Source organism: Sorex fumeus, unplaced genomic scaffold, assembly GCF_029834395.1.
Source record: "Sorex fumeus unplaced genomic scaffold, SorFum_2.1 ptg000129l, whole genome shotgun sequence".
Classification (NCBI taxonomy): Eukaryota; Metazoa; Chordata; class Mammalia; order Eulipotyphla; family Soricidae; genus Sorex; species Sorex fumeus.
In genome coordinates, this window is record NW_026606186.1 from 10,497,550 (window position 1) to 10,511,022 (window position 13,473).

At 52.2% G+C, this 13,473-nt stretch overlaps 1 protein-coding gene across 1 annotated transcript in view; it reads left to right on the top strand.

Annotated features, from left to right (window-relative positions):
* The window catches only part of CDK5RAP2 (CDK5 regulatory subunit associated protein 2), a 189,426-nt gene that overhangs the window by 107,469 nt on the left and 68,484 nt on the right, over window positions 1–13,473 (top strand). Inside the window, exons 15-17 of the mRNA XM_056138589.1 lie at window positions 3,133–3,263; window positions 3,789–3,898; window positions 5,785–5,907. Coding sequence (XP_055994564.1) covers window positions 3,133–3,263; window positions 3,789–3,898; window positions 5,785–5,907 — 364 coding nt within the window. The remainder of the gene's footprint in view (window positions 1–3,132; window positions 3,264–3,788; window positions 3,899–5,784; window positions 5,908–13,473) is intronic.

A 13,473-nucleotide genomic window follows, 5' to 3' on the forward strand; every position in this document is an offset into this window, starting at 1 on the left:
CCTGCCCCTCACAGCAGCGCCTGTGGCTGTGGCTCCCACTCTGCTGGGCAGATGGAGCTCTGGAGGGTCTGGGGTGAGGGAGCCCAGGCCAAGAGGGTGGGTCCAGTTCACAAGCTCCAAAAACTCAGTGTCACACCCTCAGCACTGCCGGGACTGGGTGTCCCAAGGAGTGGCTCTCTGGCGCGCCAGGGGCCCCCTCCTCTCCCCAATCAATACCTGCAGGCACAGGCCCACAACCCCCGGGGATGTGAGAGTCCCCTCCAGTGAGAGCCCAGAACTGCCAGCATTGTGTTTGGAAGGTGTGAGGGTCTGTCTGGCGCACGAGGGAGGAAGGGGTCTCTGTGCACAGTGCTGACCCTCCCCGCTTTACATCACCTTACTGTCTCCTCAAAGCCGTGTGTGAGGGGGGTCTTGTCCCTCTGACAGCGGAAGTACAAAAGATGGTTGTGAGCACATAGGCAGAGGTGGGGGGAGGGGAGGGGGGTCTGGAGCTGATCTTGCTCTTCATCCCTGCCCCCTCCCCACTCCTTTCCGGTAGCAGAAGGGCCTGGGGGCTCCTGCCTCCTCACGCCCCCGAAGAGCACCTTCTGTTCCCCCGACTGTTCTTCCTGGCTCCTTGAGAAGCTTCTGGGGTCCGGGAGACCTAAGTGACAATGCCCAGGGCAGCAGCTGTGTGCTTTTCACCCTGTCAGAGGGGGACAGGGCAGCAGGGAGGCCTCGCCTGAGCCATGCTCAGCCGCCTTTGTCTGCTCCCTGGTTAACCAGCTCTGCAGTGGGCTGCATCAGGGGAGTGCCCCCCCCCCTCGGGTTTTCCCATCAGCCGCACAAGTGGATCGTTATGATGCATTCTGAGAAGGAGCTGTGCAAAGGGCTTTGCTGGTGGGGCCCCTGCCCTCGCCAGAAGCCTGCATCAGTGGGGCCCTCCGTCAAGAGCCTCCCGCGTGGATGAGACAGAATGGTTGATTTGGCCTCCAGCATGTGCTGATCGTAGTGTGCGCCTTGAGGGTCAGAACCCAGAGGAATCTAGGAAGGAACTGTGGGGCTTGAGTCTGTGGCACTCTGTCCCTCGTTTTTGCGTGGGGGGGGGCACAATGGGCACCCCTTGAAAACTCCGATGAAGCCTCCTGGGCCCTCCCGCTAGAAAAATCCCCCCCCACCCCCCACACGTTTTTAATCCTCGGCCTCCAGGTGTGGGCAGTGCCTCGTGATGAAACCGTAGGCCTGGTGCTGGACAGGGAGGAGGTTATTTCTTGGGGGTTTAATAAAAGGCTTTCTGAGTTGTTAATGCATTTCGCAGCCTCGGAAAGTATTCGTATGTTTTGACCCACTAATTAATTGCACTGCTGGGAATCTGCCTTCAGAAACTAACCTGTGTGTGAAGCATAGAAAGTGTGAGACAGGATTGGGATCTTTATTTCACTCTCTCTCTCTCTCTCTCTCTCTCTCTCTCTCCCCCCCCCCAGCCTGCTCTCCCTCCCTCTCCTCTCGATCTCCCTCTCCCTCTCTGTCTCCCTCCCTCTGCCTGTTTTTCTCTCCCTCTCTATCTCCCTCTCCCTCTCCCTCCCCATCTCCCTCTTCCTCTCTCTCCTTCCCGGGGCTGTATTCAGGGCTGGCTCTGCTCCCAGCATGCTCAGGGGCTATGGATGTGGGGCTTGAGCCTGGGCTCATATCACGGTGATTAGACGGACTTCAACACCCCTTCCCCCCAGTTCTATTCCACCGTGCATTTGCGAGAGTCTAACTGGATCACACTGGCTTCTGCTGACCCGTTTCGGTCAGGCCCCAATAGCTCCTACTCTCCCTCCTGTTCCCGGCTCTTCCTCCTTTATGTGGTCTCTTTCTTTCCGCCCTCCCTCCGACCCCAGCGCCATCTGTTGGGCGTGCCAAAGCAGGCATTTGCCCTCTTCTCCCTTCTCCTGTGGGGTCCAGGTGGCCCCCAGGCTCTGCAGAACCTTTGCTTCCATATCTGGGCCTCGGTGAGATATTACTCCAAATAGAAACATCCCGGAGAATTCAATTATTTCTGCCTAAACTTGGAAATGACCCCAGTCCTCACGGATAGGGGATTAGCTCAAGTAAATATTGGGCTATTCACCTTACTCAGCATCGTGGCGTTATTAAAGAAGATACTTGCAAAATAATTTCCTGAAGCATGGGGAAATTTTTAAGTGAGGAAGGCACAGTTTAGCCTGGTACATTTTGTGTGGTTTCAACCTCTAAAAATATTACGGGGAAAGGTGGAGGAGAGACAGTCTGCCATGTGTTAATTGATTGTGGGATTATGGTAATTTTGTGGATTTTTTTTTTAAATTCTTTTGTGTTGAAGAGTTTTCATCATGAGCATTTATGTACTTTCATAGCCAGAAAAAAAAAAAAACAGATGACAGAAAACCAAATGAAGACTTGGTAGGATCTGCCTTCTCACATCTAAAGAGGCTCCTTTTGGGGCTGAAGCAATAGCACAGCAGATAGGGCGTTTGCCTTGCACGCGGCCAAGCCGGGTTCAATTCCCAGCATCCCATATGGTCCCCTGAGCACCATCAGGAGTAATTTCTGAGTACAGAGCCAGGAGTAACCCTTGTACATCGCTGGGTGACCCAAAAAGCAAAAAAAAAAATTAATGATGATAATAATTCATTTTTTCATTTCATTTCATCATCCTGTTATTCGTCGATTGCCTCGAGCAGGCCCCAGTAACGTCTCTTTCATCCTAGCCCTGAGATTATATTCAAGGCTATTTAGGAGAATGAGACCCATCATTGTTACTGGTATTTGGCATATTTGGTACGCCACGGGGAGTTTGCCAGACTCTGCCCTGTGGGCAGGCTACATTCGATAGCCTGCAAGTTTCTCCAAAGTAGTAATGAGACAATAAGATGTCATAAAAAAAAGTTCTGATAAGATGTCCTGGAGGTCTTCGGCTGCCGGAGCCCTGGTCGGGGTGGGGAGGAAAGCTCAACCCGCTCCCCTCCAAGGGGCTCCGGGAAGGAACACCCAGGCGCGGGGGCAGAAGACTGCACTGTTCTCGTCCGGGATCTGGATTTTATTTTTTCAGAGACTATAAAATGATAATAATAATAAAATAAAAATAAAGAGGCCCCTTTTTAAACTTCCGCTGTCTTGTTTTCCAAGTCTCAGCACCCTACAAGCCGAGCTGAACCACATTCTGGCCTTGCGGACGCAGCTGGAGCAGGACGTGCTCTCCTACCAGAATCTGAAAAGGACGCTGGAGTTGCAGACCAGTGAGATCCGGAGGCGGGAAGGTACCCACACTCTTGTATGTAATTCCCTTGGTTTCCTTTCAACTGGGGTGAAAACGGTGGCCCAGTGTTTCCGAGCGCTCTGAAGCCTCAGTTGGAAATGAGGCCCCCGTGGGATTTCACCCGGAGTTCCTCGTCTCAGCTGTCCTTACCCCCTGGTGAGCCTGGAGCCAGGGAAGACTCTCCAGGCCCGTTTCTTTCCTTTGCTTTCCGGTTTCCTCTTATTTTCGTTGTTTGAACTGGGGTCACCATTCACTCGTGCCCCTCCTATGCAGATGATCAGATTATCATCCAGAACCGCCGAAGCCCACAGCCCTTGCTGCAGCGCTCTACTGGGGTGGGGGATAGAGTGGCCTGTGCAGAGAGGGAGAAAGGGGGAGTGTTAAACTCCCCGTAGGCATTTATACCCCCTCCCTGCTCCCACCCTGCCCTGTCCGTAGACAGGGTTCTGCCCCGTTGATCTTGCAAAGATCTGCTTCTCATATTCTTTCTTTCCCCCCTTCCTCACTTTCTTTTGAAACCGGCCAGAAGAGTCGTTCTCCTTTTATAGCGATCAAACATCCTACCTGAGCATCTGCCTCGAGGAGCACAGTCGGGTTCAAGTGGAGCATTTCTCTCGAGAAGAACTTAAGGAGAAGGTATCGGCCTCCTAAATGTCAGTGCTCTGGGGGCTGCTTGTCTCCCGGGTTCCTGCACAGGGTGTCTGGGTCCTTTGTGCCGTGCCTTTTTGCTGAGGCCGCGGTGGCTTATAGCATCATGTGAGTTCCTGGCAGCCGGATCACAGGGTTACCTTGTGTAGGCGTGCTGTCAAGGTCACACCCCAGGGCTGGTCCTCACTCACCCAAGCACCCCCGTTCCTCTTCCTCTCCTGTCCTTCCCGAAGGGCTTCTTTCCATCCTGTGGACACCGCGTGTCTGTGCCCCTGCTCCCCGCTGCTCCTGCTCACATCCTCCTCCCCGGGAGCACCCCAGCCCCGTCCTCTCACTCTCTTCACCTCCTGGTGCTGCGTATACAGCGCCGGGACATCTGGTGGCTCCTCTCTGTCCCCTGCCCGGCTGAACATCTTGAGGGTAGTGGTTGACCCTCTGGGGGGGGGGGGGGTTTAGTTATTTCTGCTTCTCCAGTCCCAGGCACCTATAGGGGAAATGACTAGGTGCTTTTTGAAAGAATAAAATTCTGGGTTTGGTCAAAAGGTTTTTTTTTTTTTAATTTTAAAAGCTGGAAAATTGTTTCCAGCTGCTGATTAGTTGGTGGTGCCATTAGCGGGCTTCAGCAGGGACGAGTCTGTAGGAACCGCAGTGTGAGTTCCCAGGAGGCTGTGACATTACCATGTGTGACAGCTTCTGGTTTCTGTTTTAGGACCATTCATTTCCTGGTGCAGTGGCCAGGTGTGACTTGGTGTGGCCGTGAGGGAGAAGACAGACAGTGCATGGCTATTGGTCACGGACCACTTAGCTGATGGGAGGGGAGCAGGAATGAGGGGGAAAGTTGGTGGGCTTTGAAGGGTCAGTAGAGGCCCAGTGAGGGGGATTTCTCAGCGGATAGAGAGCAGACAGCAGGTGTAGACACACCTGAAATGGAAAGGGGTCGAGCAGTGGGGGACTTTGGTGGAGGAGTGAAGCCTGGTTAGTTTCTGAAGCTGAGGAATACAGGGGTATTAGTCACAGCGGCAACTCCTGCAGCTCTCTGGGGGCAGGCAGCTCATTCCCTCCGCTGACACTCCGTGATGACAGAGTCAGAAGGTGTTGTGCAACTTACTTATTGGGGGCTCAGCACAGTTCATTCAGGCTTTCATTGTTTTGGACTTGTGTAGTCTGGGTGGGAGAGGATTACGATCACCCCATTGCGAGAACTCTTGGTGGGTCAGGATTCAAAGCGTGCAGGGATCCAGTCTCTGTTGGGACTGGGGGCCGTAGACACCTCATTGTGGAGGCACGTGCTCAGACGCCTCGCTGTGGAGACCTGCTCTCTCCCATGTCTCCCTCCCCTTTGCTGTGGGTTTATGTCATTGAGCTCTCCAGCTGTGGTACCTTGTGAACTCTGCATCCCACCGACCCCCCACACCTCCTCACCCCTGCCCCATTGTAAAATGGAGGTCACCGTGCCAGCCGGCCAAGCACCTCAGGACTTTGTAAGAGAAGCCCAGGGATGAGAGGTCAAGGAGGTAAAACAAGTTCTGATACAGTCTCAAGAATGCTAGTCCTACTTGGGGCTATTATATCGGGCTATTCCTCTGGGGTGGGGGGGGGGGGGGTCTCACGGATGAGATACTCAGGTTCATGGTGGCTACCTGGGAGCTCTTGGCCACGGCCACGGTCAGGTCTCTCGGTGACCCATTTCACAGGTGGGGCAAGTGGAGGCTCAGGGCAGGCTGCCTCCATTAGGATGCTCTGAAGCGGAGGCTGTGGGATTCCACTTGCCTCCCCACTGTACCGAGGGACTGGCATCTGCATGGGGGTGTGTGGGGCCGGAAGCTGAAGTCTGCTGCCCAGCAGCTTGTCCTCACGCTGCTTTTCTCTGCCAGGTCATCAACCTCATTCAGCTAGTGAAGGAGCTGTACACGGACAACCAGCACCTGAAGAAAACCATTCTTGACTTCTCCTGCCTGGGTGTCCCCAGAGATGAACAGTCAGCCGTGCAGACGGAGGTAAGAAGATTGCCACGGGTGTTCGTCCAGGGATCCTGGCCCTGGCTGGCACGCGCCCATTCCCCTAGAGAATCCCCAGCCCTGCTCGCAACTGCCGTCTCCAGGGAGGTCCCCCTTGCAGTCCCCCTTTGTGTGGTTGGGTTCAGAGGCCCCTCAGGTCGGTGGGCTTCTTCCTGTTCAGGGGGCCCCTCAGGTCAGTGGGCTTCCTCAGGCCACCTCAGTACTTTGAGCCACGTTCATGCCGCTTGAAAGAATCCATCACCTCTGGAAAACAAATCAGTGAACACATTTCTCAAGCCAGGGGGTGGGGGTCTGGGTTTGTGGTCTATTCACGGACGCCTCGCCAGCCTATGGATCTCTGCTCATCTTTGTCATGTGTTCACTCTGCTGGTCTCTGCCTGCATTGTCTGTAGCAGCCATAAGGCCTTCTGGTCCCCAACCACCCAGGGTATTCCAAGGGGCAAGTGGCGAAATCACGTAAACGGGGGCCCACAGGAAGGAAACAGGGTCAGTCAGAAGGGAAAGGTTGAGAGTTACTGCGCTACAGGGTTTTGCTGAGGAAGGGCTTGTTGCTACCTCCCAAGAGTCTTAACTTGGCCTGAAGTTGCCCCAGGAGACATCTTGCTCTGTGCTCGGGAACTGCCCTGCCCAGAATCCTGCAGGGCTCTTTCGTGCGAGGGTCATCCTCAGAGTCTTTCTGGGAGTTCTGCCTCAAACTCCAGCCGGCGCCCCAGCTAGATGGAGGGTTCACACTGCGGCACATCTGGGAAAGATCTGCCCGCCTCAAGCAGTCCCTGCCCTTCAGTGTGAGGGATGCTGGCTCAGGCTCTTATCGCTGTTAGCCTCCAGGGCTCCCAATAATTTTGAGAACTAAGACTATCTGCAGTCCGTCTTGGGCTTTGTTTCCTCCAAGTCTGCATTTTTTTTTAATAGGCAGCTCATTCTTCACCTACTGAAGTTGAGTTGTAAATGGCATTTGTTGCTTCATTTGCCCTTTAGAAAGAATCTGTTAAATGTCCTATTATGTCCTTGGGAGAGCAGAGGCTTTTCCCGCTACCCACTCTGATCTTCATACCAGCCGATTTCACCGATCTGAGTCATCTGTCAGATGGTGCTTGGTTTTGAGGTTCCCTGTGACAAGCTGGGTCCTCTGTGGCCTGGTTCCTGGTTCCCCGTTGTCTCTCCCTCTCCTCCCCACCCCCCCCCCCCCCCCCCCGTGGGGTGGCAAGGTCCGTGTGGGAAAGATTATGTTCTCACCATAGCCTTGTGATGGGAGGAGAGGTTGTTTGAGGCACAGTGGGGATCCCAGAGAGGAGGGTGCTGCCATTCCCTGGGGTGCCCGTGGCTCTCCATCCATGGGAAGCAGGGCAAGGCCAGGAAGGCCCACCCTGCCCTGCTATCCTGAGGGGCGGGACTTGTGGAGTGGGCACCAGGCCTCTCCTGGCCCCCACACGTCCGCAAAAGCAACAAAATCAGAGCAAACAGAGTTTGCGGAATGTGTTCTCCCATGGTATTTGACCCACGATAATTACTTTACACTTGCAAAACTGAGACAAGAAATGGCCCTAACTAACCCGGTCACAAACCGTTGGTGAGCAGCGGGACCTCCCCTGCCCCATCAGAATGCGTGCATGTGGATAGGCGCATGCATACCCAGGAAGGCAGCTTTGTTGCCTCTCCCCTCCCCTCCCCTCCCCTCCCCTCCCCTCCCCTCCCCTCCCCTCCCCTCCCCTCCCCTCCCCTCCCCTCCCTTCCCGGTCACCATGAGATATAGTTAAAAAACTTTCATGTTTGAGTTTTGGTCATACAATGATCAAAAACCCATCCCTCCACATTTTCCACCACCAAGATCCCTAGTATCCCTCCTGCCCAATCCCAACCCTTCCCCTGCCCAGGTGGCAGGCAATTTCCACAATGCCCTCTCTCTATTTTGATTACATTCAGTATTTTGACACCAGTTCCACCATTATCATTTGGAATTTTCCCACCACCACTCAAACGTTCCGAAAAGGCAATGCTAGATCATTTATTTTGTATTGCCTGTTATGAATAGCATATGATGCCGTGCGGCCACTCTTGCGGCCGCTCGCTCCTAGAATTCTAAAAGTTTATATAATTAGGGTCTGGGGAGATCTCTGCAGTGAGCTGCTTAGTTTTGAGATTTTTTTGTGTGTTTCTGGATCAGGCCATTAGGAAGCTTAAATAGTAGTTGGAGGCAGTTTATGGGCGTCATCTCAGTGTCCCATTGGGGCAGGGGGATGAGAGGGACCATCTCTCCCCCTATCCCGTGAAGTCTGGCATTTTCGGTTACTGCTCCTGTGTACCTGGGCTTCTCATTGGGTTCTGGAAGATGGTGGCCTCTGGGATTCCTGGGGGGCAGGCTTGTTGCCCGTTTTTGTTCAGCTGCTAGGCCACCATGACCTCATCTTTCCACTTATGCAGGCCCCAGGACACAGCGGCTGCCTCGCTCCTGGCTCCCACCATCTGCTTCCAGAGGGTCAGCCCAGAGTATCTTTGGATGCGTTTTTCCCTTTAGACTCTATTCCTAAAGATGGAATTACGAGGTCGGAAGGACAGAGATAGATATGAAATAGGCATCACCAAATGCAGTTTCTTTCTTTTTTAATCCCAGCCTGCTAAACTTGCCCAGAACTTTATTTTTATATATTTTTTTCAACTGAGTCACCGTGAAATACATAGTTACAAAGCTGTTCATAGTTAGGTTTCAGTCATACGGTGATCCAGCACCCATCCCTGTACCAGTGTCTGTCTCCCACCACCAGTGACCCCAGTCTCCCTCCCGCCACCCCACCCCCCAGCCTGCCTTTCCCCTCCCCCCTCCTTCTGGGCACTGTGGTCTGCAGCACAGATACTGAGAGGTTATCGTGTCTGCTCCTTTGCCTACTTTCAGCACACAGTTCCTGTCCAGAGTGATCATTTCCGACTATCTTGGTCATAATGGTCCTTCTCTATCCCCGTTGCCTTCTCCCTCAGCACTTGCGGTAGGCTTCCAACCATAGACTCGGTTGGAAGGGCAATCCTCCTTGCCTTTGTTCCTATTGTTCGTGAGTATTAGTCTCCTTTTTTTTTTATATTCCACAGATGAGTGCAGTCATTCTATATCTGTCCTTTTCCTTCTGACTCATTTCACTCGCATGAAACTCTCCATACCCATCAATTTTTAAGCCAGTTTCATCTTTCCTAACTACTGCATAGTATTCCATTGTGTAGATGTACCATAGTTTCTTTAACCAGGTGTCTGTTCTCGGGTACACGAGTTGTTTCCAGACTCTGGCTATTGTGAATAGTGCTGTGATATACCAATAAATTTTTTTTGGGGGGGGGTCACACTCAGTGATGCTCAGGAGTTACTCCTGGCTCTGCACTCAGGAATTGTACCTGATGGTGCTGGGGGGACCATACGGAATGCTGGGGATTGAACCCAGGTCGGCCTTGTGCAAAGCAAACACCCTCCCCGCTGTGCTGTCACTCCAGCCCCACCAGTGAATTTTCTTAAGCCTTACCCCCACTTTCCCACTGGACAGAGGTATGGTCAGGTGGCTCGGGTCTGTCTTTAGAATGGCGGTTACCAGCTGGGCAAGCAGCCAGGGCTTGTTCCTCTGAAGGGGGGCGGAGGGTGTGGTGGACAGTGAACTCTTGCAAACCAGCCAGCACGGAGGCTGGAATATGGCTCCCAGGTAGAGCGCCTGGATCCGCTGTCAGCACAACCAAAGCCAAAATCGAACCGAGGAACAGGGACCAACATAGTTTTGTTTTAACGTCCTTTCTCCAAAGGAGACGGTCCCAATCTCTCTCTGCTTCTCTCTTTATCAGTTGTTATTTGTGGGCCATAGACTGACACAGGATCTGGCTTGATTCCAGCGGGCAGCTGTGACGCCTCTCGGGTCCAGACAGCCACGTGTGCGGGCGCTGTGTGCCGAGGGTTAGCTGCTGCTGCTGACTTGAACGCCCTGCGTGCCGGCAGTGGCCAGAGAGCAGGTCATCATTTGTTTTCTGCTAGAGAGGGGAACGTAGGTTTAAGGAGCATAATTAATTGAACCCCCCGTCTTCATAACGCCTGTCGTGTTGAATAAGAAACAGACCCCCCGGGACTCACAGGGGAACAGGAATGGTTCTCAGAAGGAAAAGGTACTTGTTGGTGCCCATTATGAGGAGCAGTAAATTTGGATTCTCAGAAGCAAATTTGATTTCATTACAAGGGAGCCGTTTCGAACAATTTGATTTAATAAGTTGTTATGAGTTTTACATTATCTATAACGTTCTTGGCATGGCGCCTGGCAAGTAGTAGGCACTTAATAAAACAGGTATTTTAAATTAAATTTCTAAAAGTCAGTGACAGAGTTGGATCCCTCCCCCCCTCCCCCCCAACCCCCTGTCTGTTCGGCCTGGGAGGTGTTTTCGCAGGACCATTGTACCTGTGTGTGGCTTTCCCCGGGCACCTGTGAGCGTGACGGGGCCTGGCGGGGGGCCCGCGGATCTGCCTTTTCTGCTCCAGAGATCACACTTCGTAGCGCATGACCAGAGGAAATCCTGAAAACCTTTGAGTTCCAGTTCTCCTTTGGGGGGAAAAAATAATCTTTGTTCTTTGAGTTGTTTGGCTGAGCAGCAGGCCCTGGCGGTAGACTCAGTGCAGATTTACACCTTGCTGTGTCCGCTGGGGACAGAGCAGCCGAGGGCAGGACCAGGCAGCAGGGAGGGCTGGGAGGATGGAGATGAGAGGGGCAGGGAGAGTGGGCCCCCTGCTTCTGGTTTGGGGCCAAGGGCAGTTCCTCCCAGAGGAAGTGCAGCCTTCAGAACAGATGAAGGGGCCAGCGTCACGGGAGCACTGTGCCTTGTAGGGAGCGTGAGGTGTTGCCAGTGACTGTGGCCACTGCTATGACCTGGGCAGTCCCCGCATCGAGTGAGGGGTGAAGGCGGGGGAGGCGGGCTGCACATCCAGATGCCGCAGGGCTGGAGGTAGCTCGGAGTAACCGATAAGGTTTTTTTTTTTTTTTTTTTTTTCTCCCTTCGTAGTCACGAATAAGGTTTTTCTGCTCCCTGGCTCTAAGTCCTTGAAACTGATAAATTCACCAATGGCATAAAGGACATTTGTCTCTCTGCAGCATTTGATTTTGGGCCAGTGCCTGAAGCTGAGAGTTGATTATTAATCAGCAAGTCAGCAGCGATGGTAAAGAGAGGCAGAAGTTAATTTTCATTTCAGAGTGTCGGGTAGGTGTGTGGTTGTGGTTGGGGAGATGAAAACGATCGCTGATGCTTTTCTTCTCGGCTTAATGTTCGCCGCTCACTGAAACGGAAGGAAAGCCAGACTCTTCCTTTCTCTCCCTGGGGTGCCGAGATGGCTTTCCATGCCTCTTCCCTGATCCCTCAGGGGTCCTCACTGCTGTTTTGGAGGGTCCCTGAGGAACAGTTTCTGGGGAGTGGTGGCAGAAGAGACACTGTAGAGAGGGGTCTGCTGTATCTGAATGCACCAGTACCAGTCTGCTTCTGCCTGCGACTCCAGCCTGCTTCTCTTTAACTTCAGTCTGTTTATGGTTATTTTTCCTTTTAAGATTAAATTGTCAGGGGCCGGAGCAATAGTACAGCAGAGAACACATTTGCCTTGTACGCGGCCAACCCAGATTCAATCCCCGCATCCCATGTGGTCCCTGAGCACCGCCAGGAGTGATTCCTGAGTGCAGAGCCAGGAGGAACCCCTGAGCATGGCTGGGTGTGACCCAAAAAAGTTTTCTGTTTTTCTTTTTTTTTTTCTTTTTTAAAGAGTAAATTGACAATACTATGAAATGTAGAATTTATGTTTATTGTTGTGGGGACTCTCCAGTAGTGCTCAGGGAACTCTGGGGTCACTCCTGATTTATCTGTGGCCAACTGGGCTATTCAGTTGAATTGCCGGGCCTAAGGATGTGGTGCTGCTAGGATCCTGGACCACTAGAGCCGTCCAGTGGAACTGGGGCCTCTCAGGCCACATCCTGGTGATGCAGGGGCGGAAATCGGGGCAAGGGGTACATGTGGGAAGGGGAACAACCCAGCATCAGGTATATCACGTGTGTGGCTTAACCCTCGTAGTCACTCCCTGGCCCCTAGATTTGCTGCTCAGTTTTACTTATGTGTGTACCTGTGTGACCCTAACACCCATCACCATGGTGTCCCCCCCAAGCTGTTGAGCTAAATTCTGTTCCAACTTGGATTAGTTTCACCCCTAATTGTAAATCACGTGTGTGTGTGTGTGTGTGTGTGTGTGTGTGTGTGTGTGTGTGTAAAGCTTCTTTGACTCAGCCTAATGTTTAGGGGATTTGTCCACATCATCACTTACAGTCATTTGTTTCTTCTTGCTGCTAAGCTACTGCTAAGCAGTATCCCACTGTACGAATGCATCGGGAATGCTTATTTGTTTGCCTTTGGGTGGACATTTGGATGCTTTCCAGTGGGGGATGTTGTGATAAGCGTTGGTGTGAATATTTATGTACAAATCTTTATGTGGGCAACTTGTTTTCATTTCTCTTGATGAATACCTAGGCGTGCAGTTTCTGGCTCTCAAGACTGTTAGTTTTACCAGAAATTGCCAGTGTTTTGTTTTGTTTTGTTTTTTTCCCAAAGAAGTTTTAAATTTTCTGCTTGCTTCCAACGTGATAGTCCTTTTTGGTCTTTATCACTTGAGAATATTTCAGCAAGGAGGGAAGAAGCCAGTAGCAGGAGACGGTCCTCACCAAAATTTTGTGACTTTTATGCCTCAGTAAGTTTTCTCATGCCTGGTCATATTTTGGAGGAGGGAGTTGGGGGGTGGAGGGTGTCTCCCTAGTGGTGCTCAATAGGCTAGGGGCCTTACTGGTGATAATTGAACAGCTGGGCCATCAGTTCAGTGCAAGGACCTGAGGATATGGTGCTGGGCTGACCAATTCATCCAGTGGACTGAACCAGCTTGGGTTCTCCTGTGGTGCCAGGCCCATTGCCTAGCCACTGTGATCTCCTGGACCTGTCTCGTCTTTTAGTGCTTGATGGTTGTTACTAGAGTCAGATCTCACTTCCTTTTTTAAGGGGGTTTTGGGTCACCTCCAGCTCTGCTTAGGACTTCCTCTTGGCTCTGTGCTCGGGGATCACCCTTTATGGGGCTTGGGTTCCATATCACAGCAGAGCCTGGCAAGCTATCCGTGACCTACTCAGTATGCCAAAAACAGTAACAATGATGGTTCTTATTCCCCTGACCCTGAAAGAGCCCCCAGTACACCATTGGGCTATCCTGCATGCATCAGGAATGAATGGAGACGTTACTGGAGCCTGCTCAAGCAAATTACTGAACAACGGGATGACTGATACAGTGGGGTTTCATATAGGGTGCCGGGCAATGAGCCTGTGTCATCTGCATGGAATGCAAGCACCTCCCCCACTGTACTATCTCTTTGGCCCTGAAGATCTCCCTTTGGATCACCAGGACTGTTTAATCTTCAGAATAGATCCTAGGAAGTTTTTTAGAAAATGGTGTTTCAAGGTCAGTTGGCTTGTCAGTTGACTTTCTTCTTCCAAAATACCAAAAAGGTTTCCTCTAAAAGA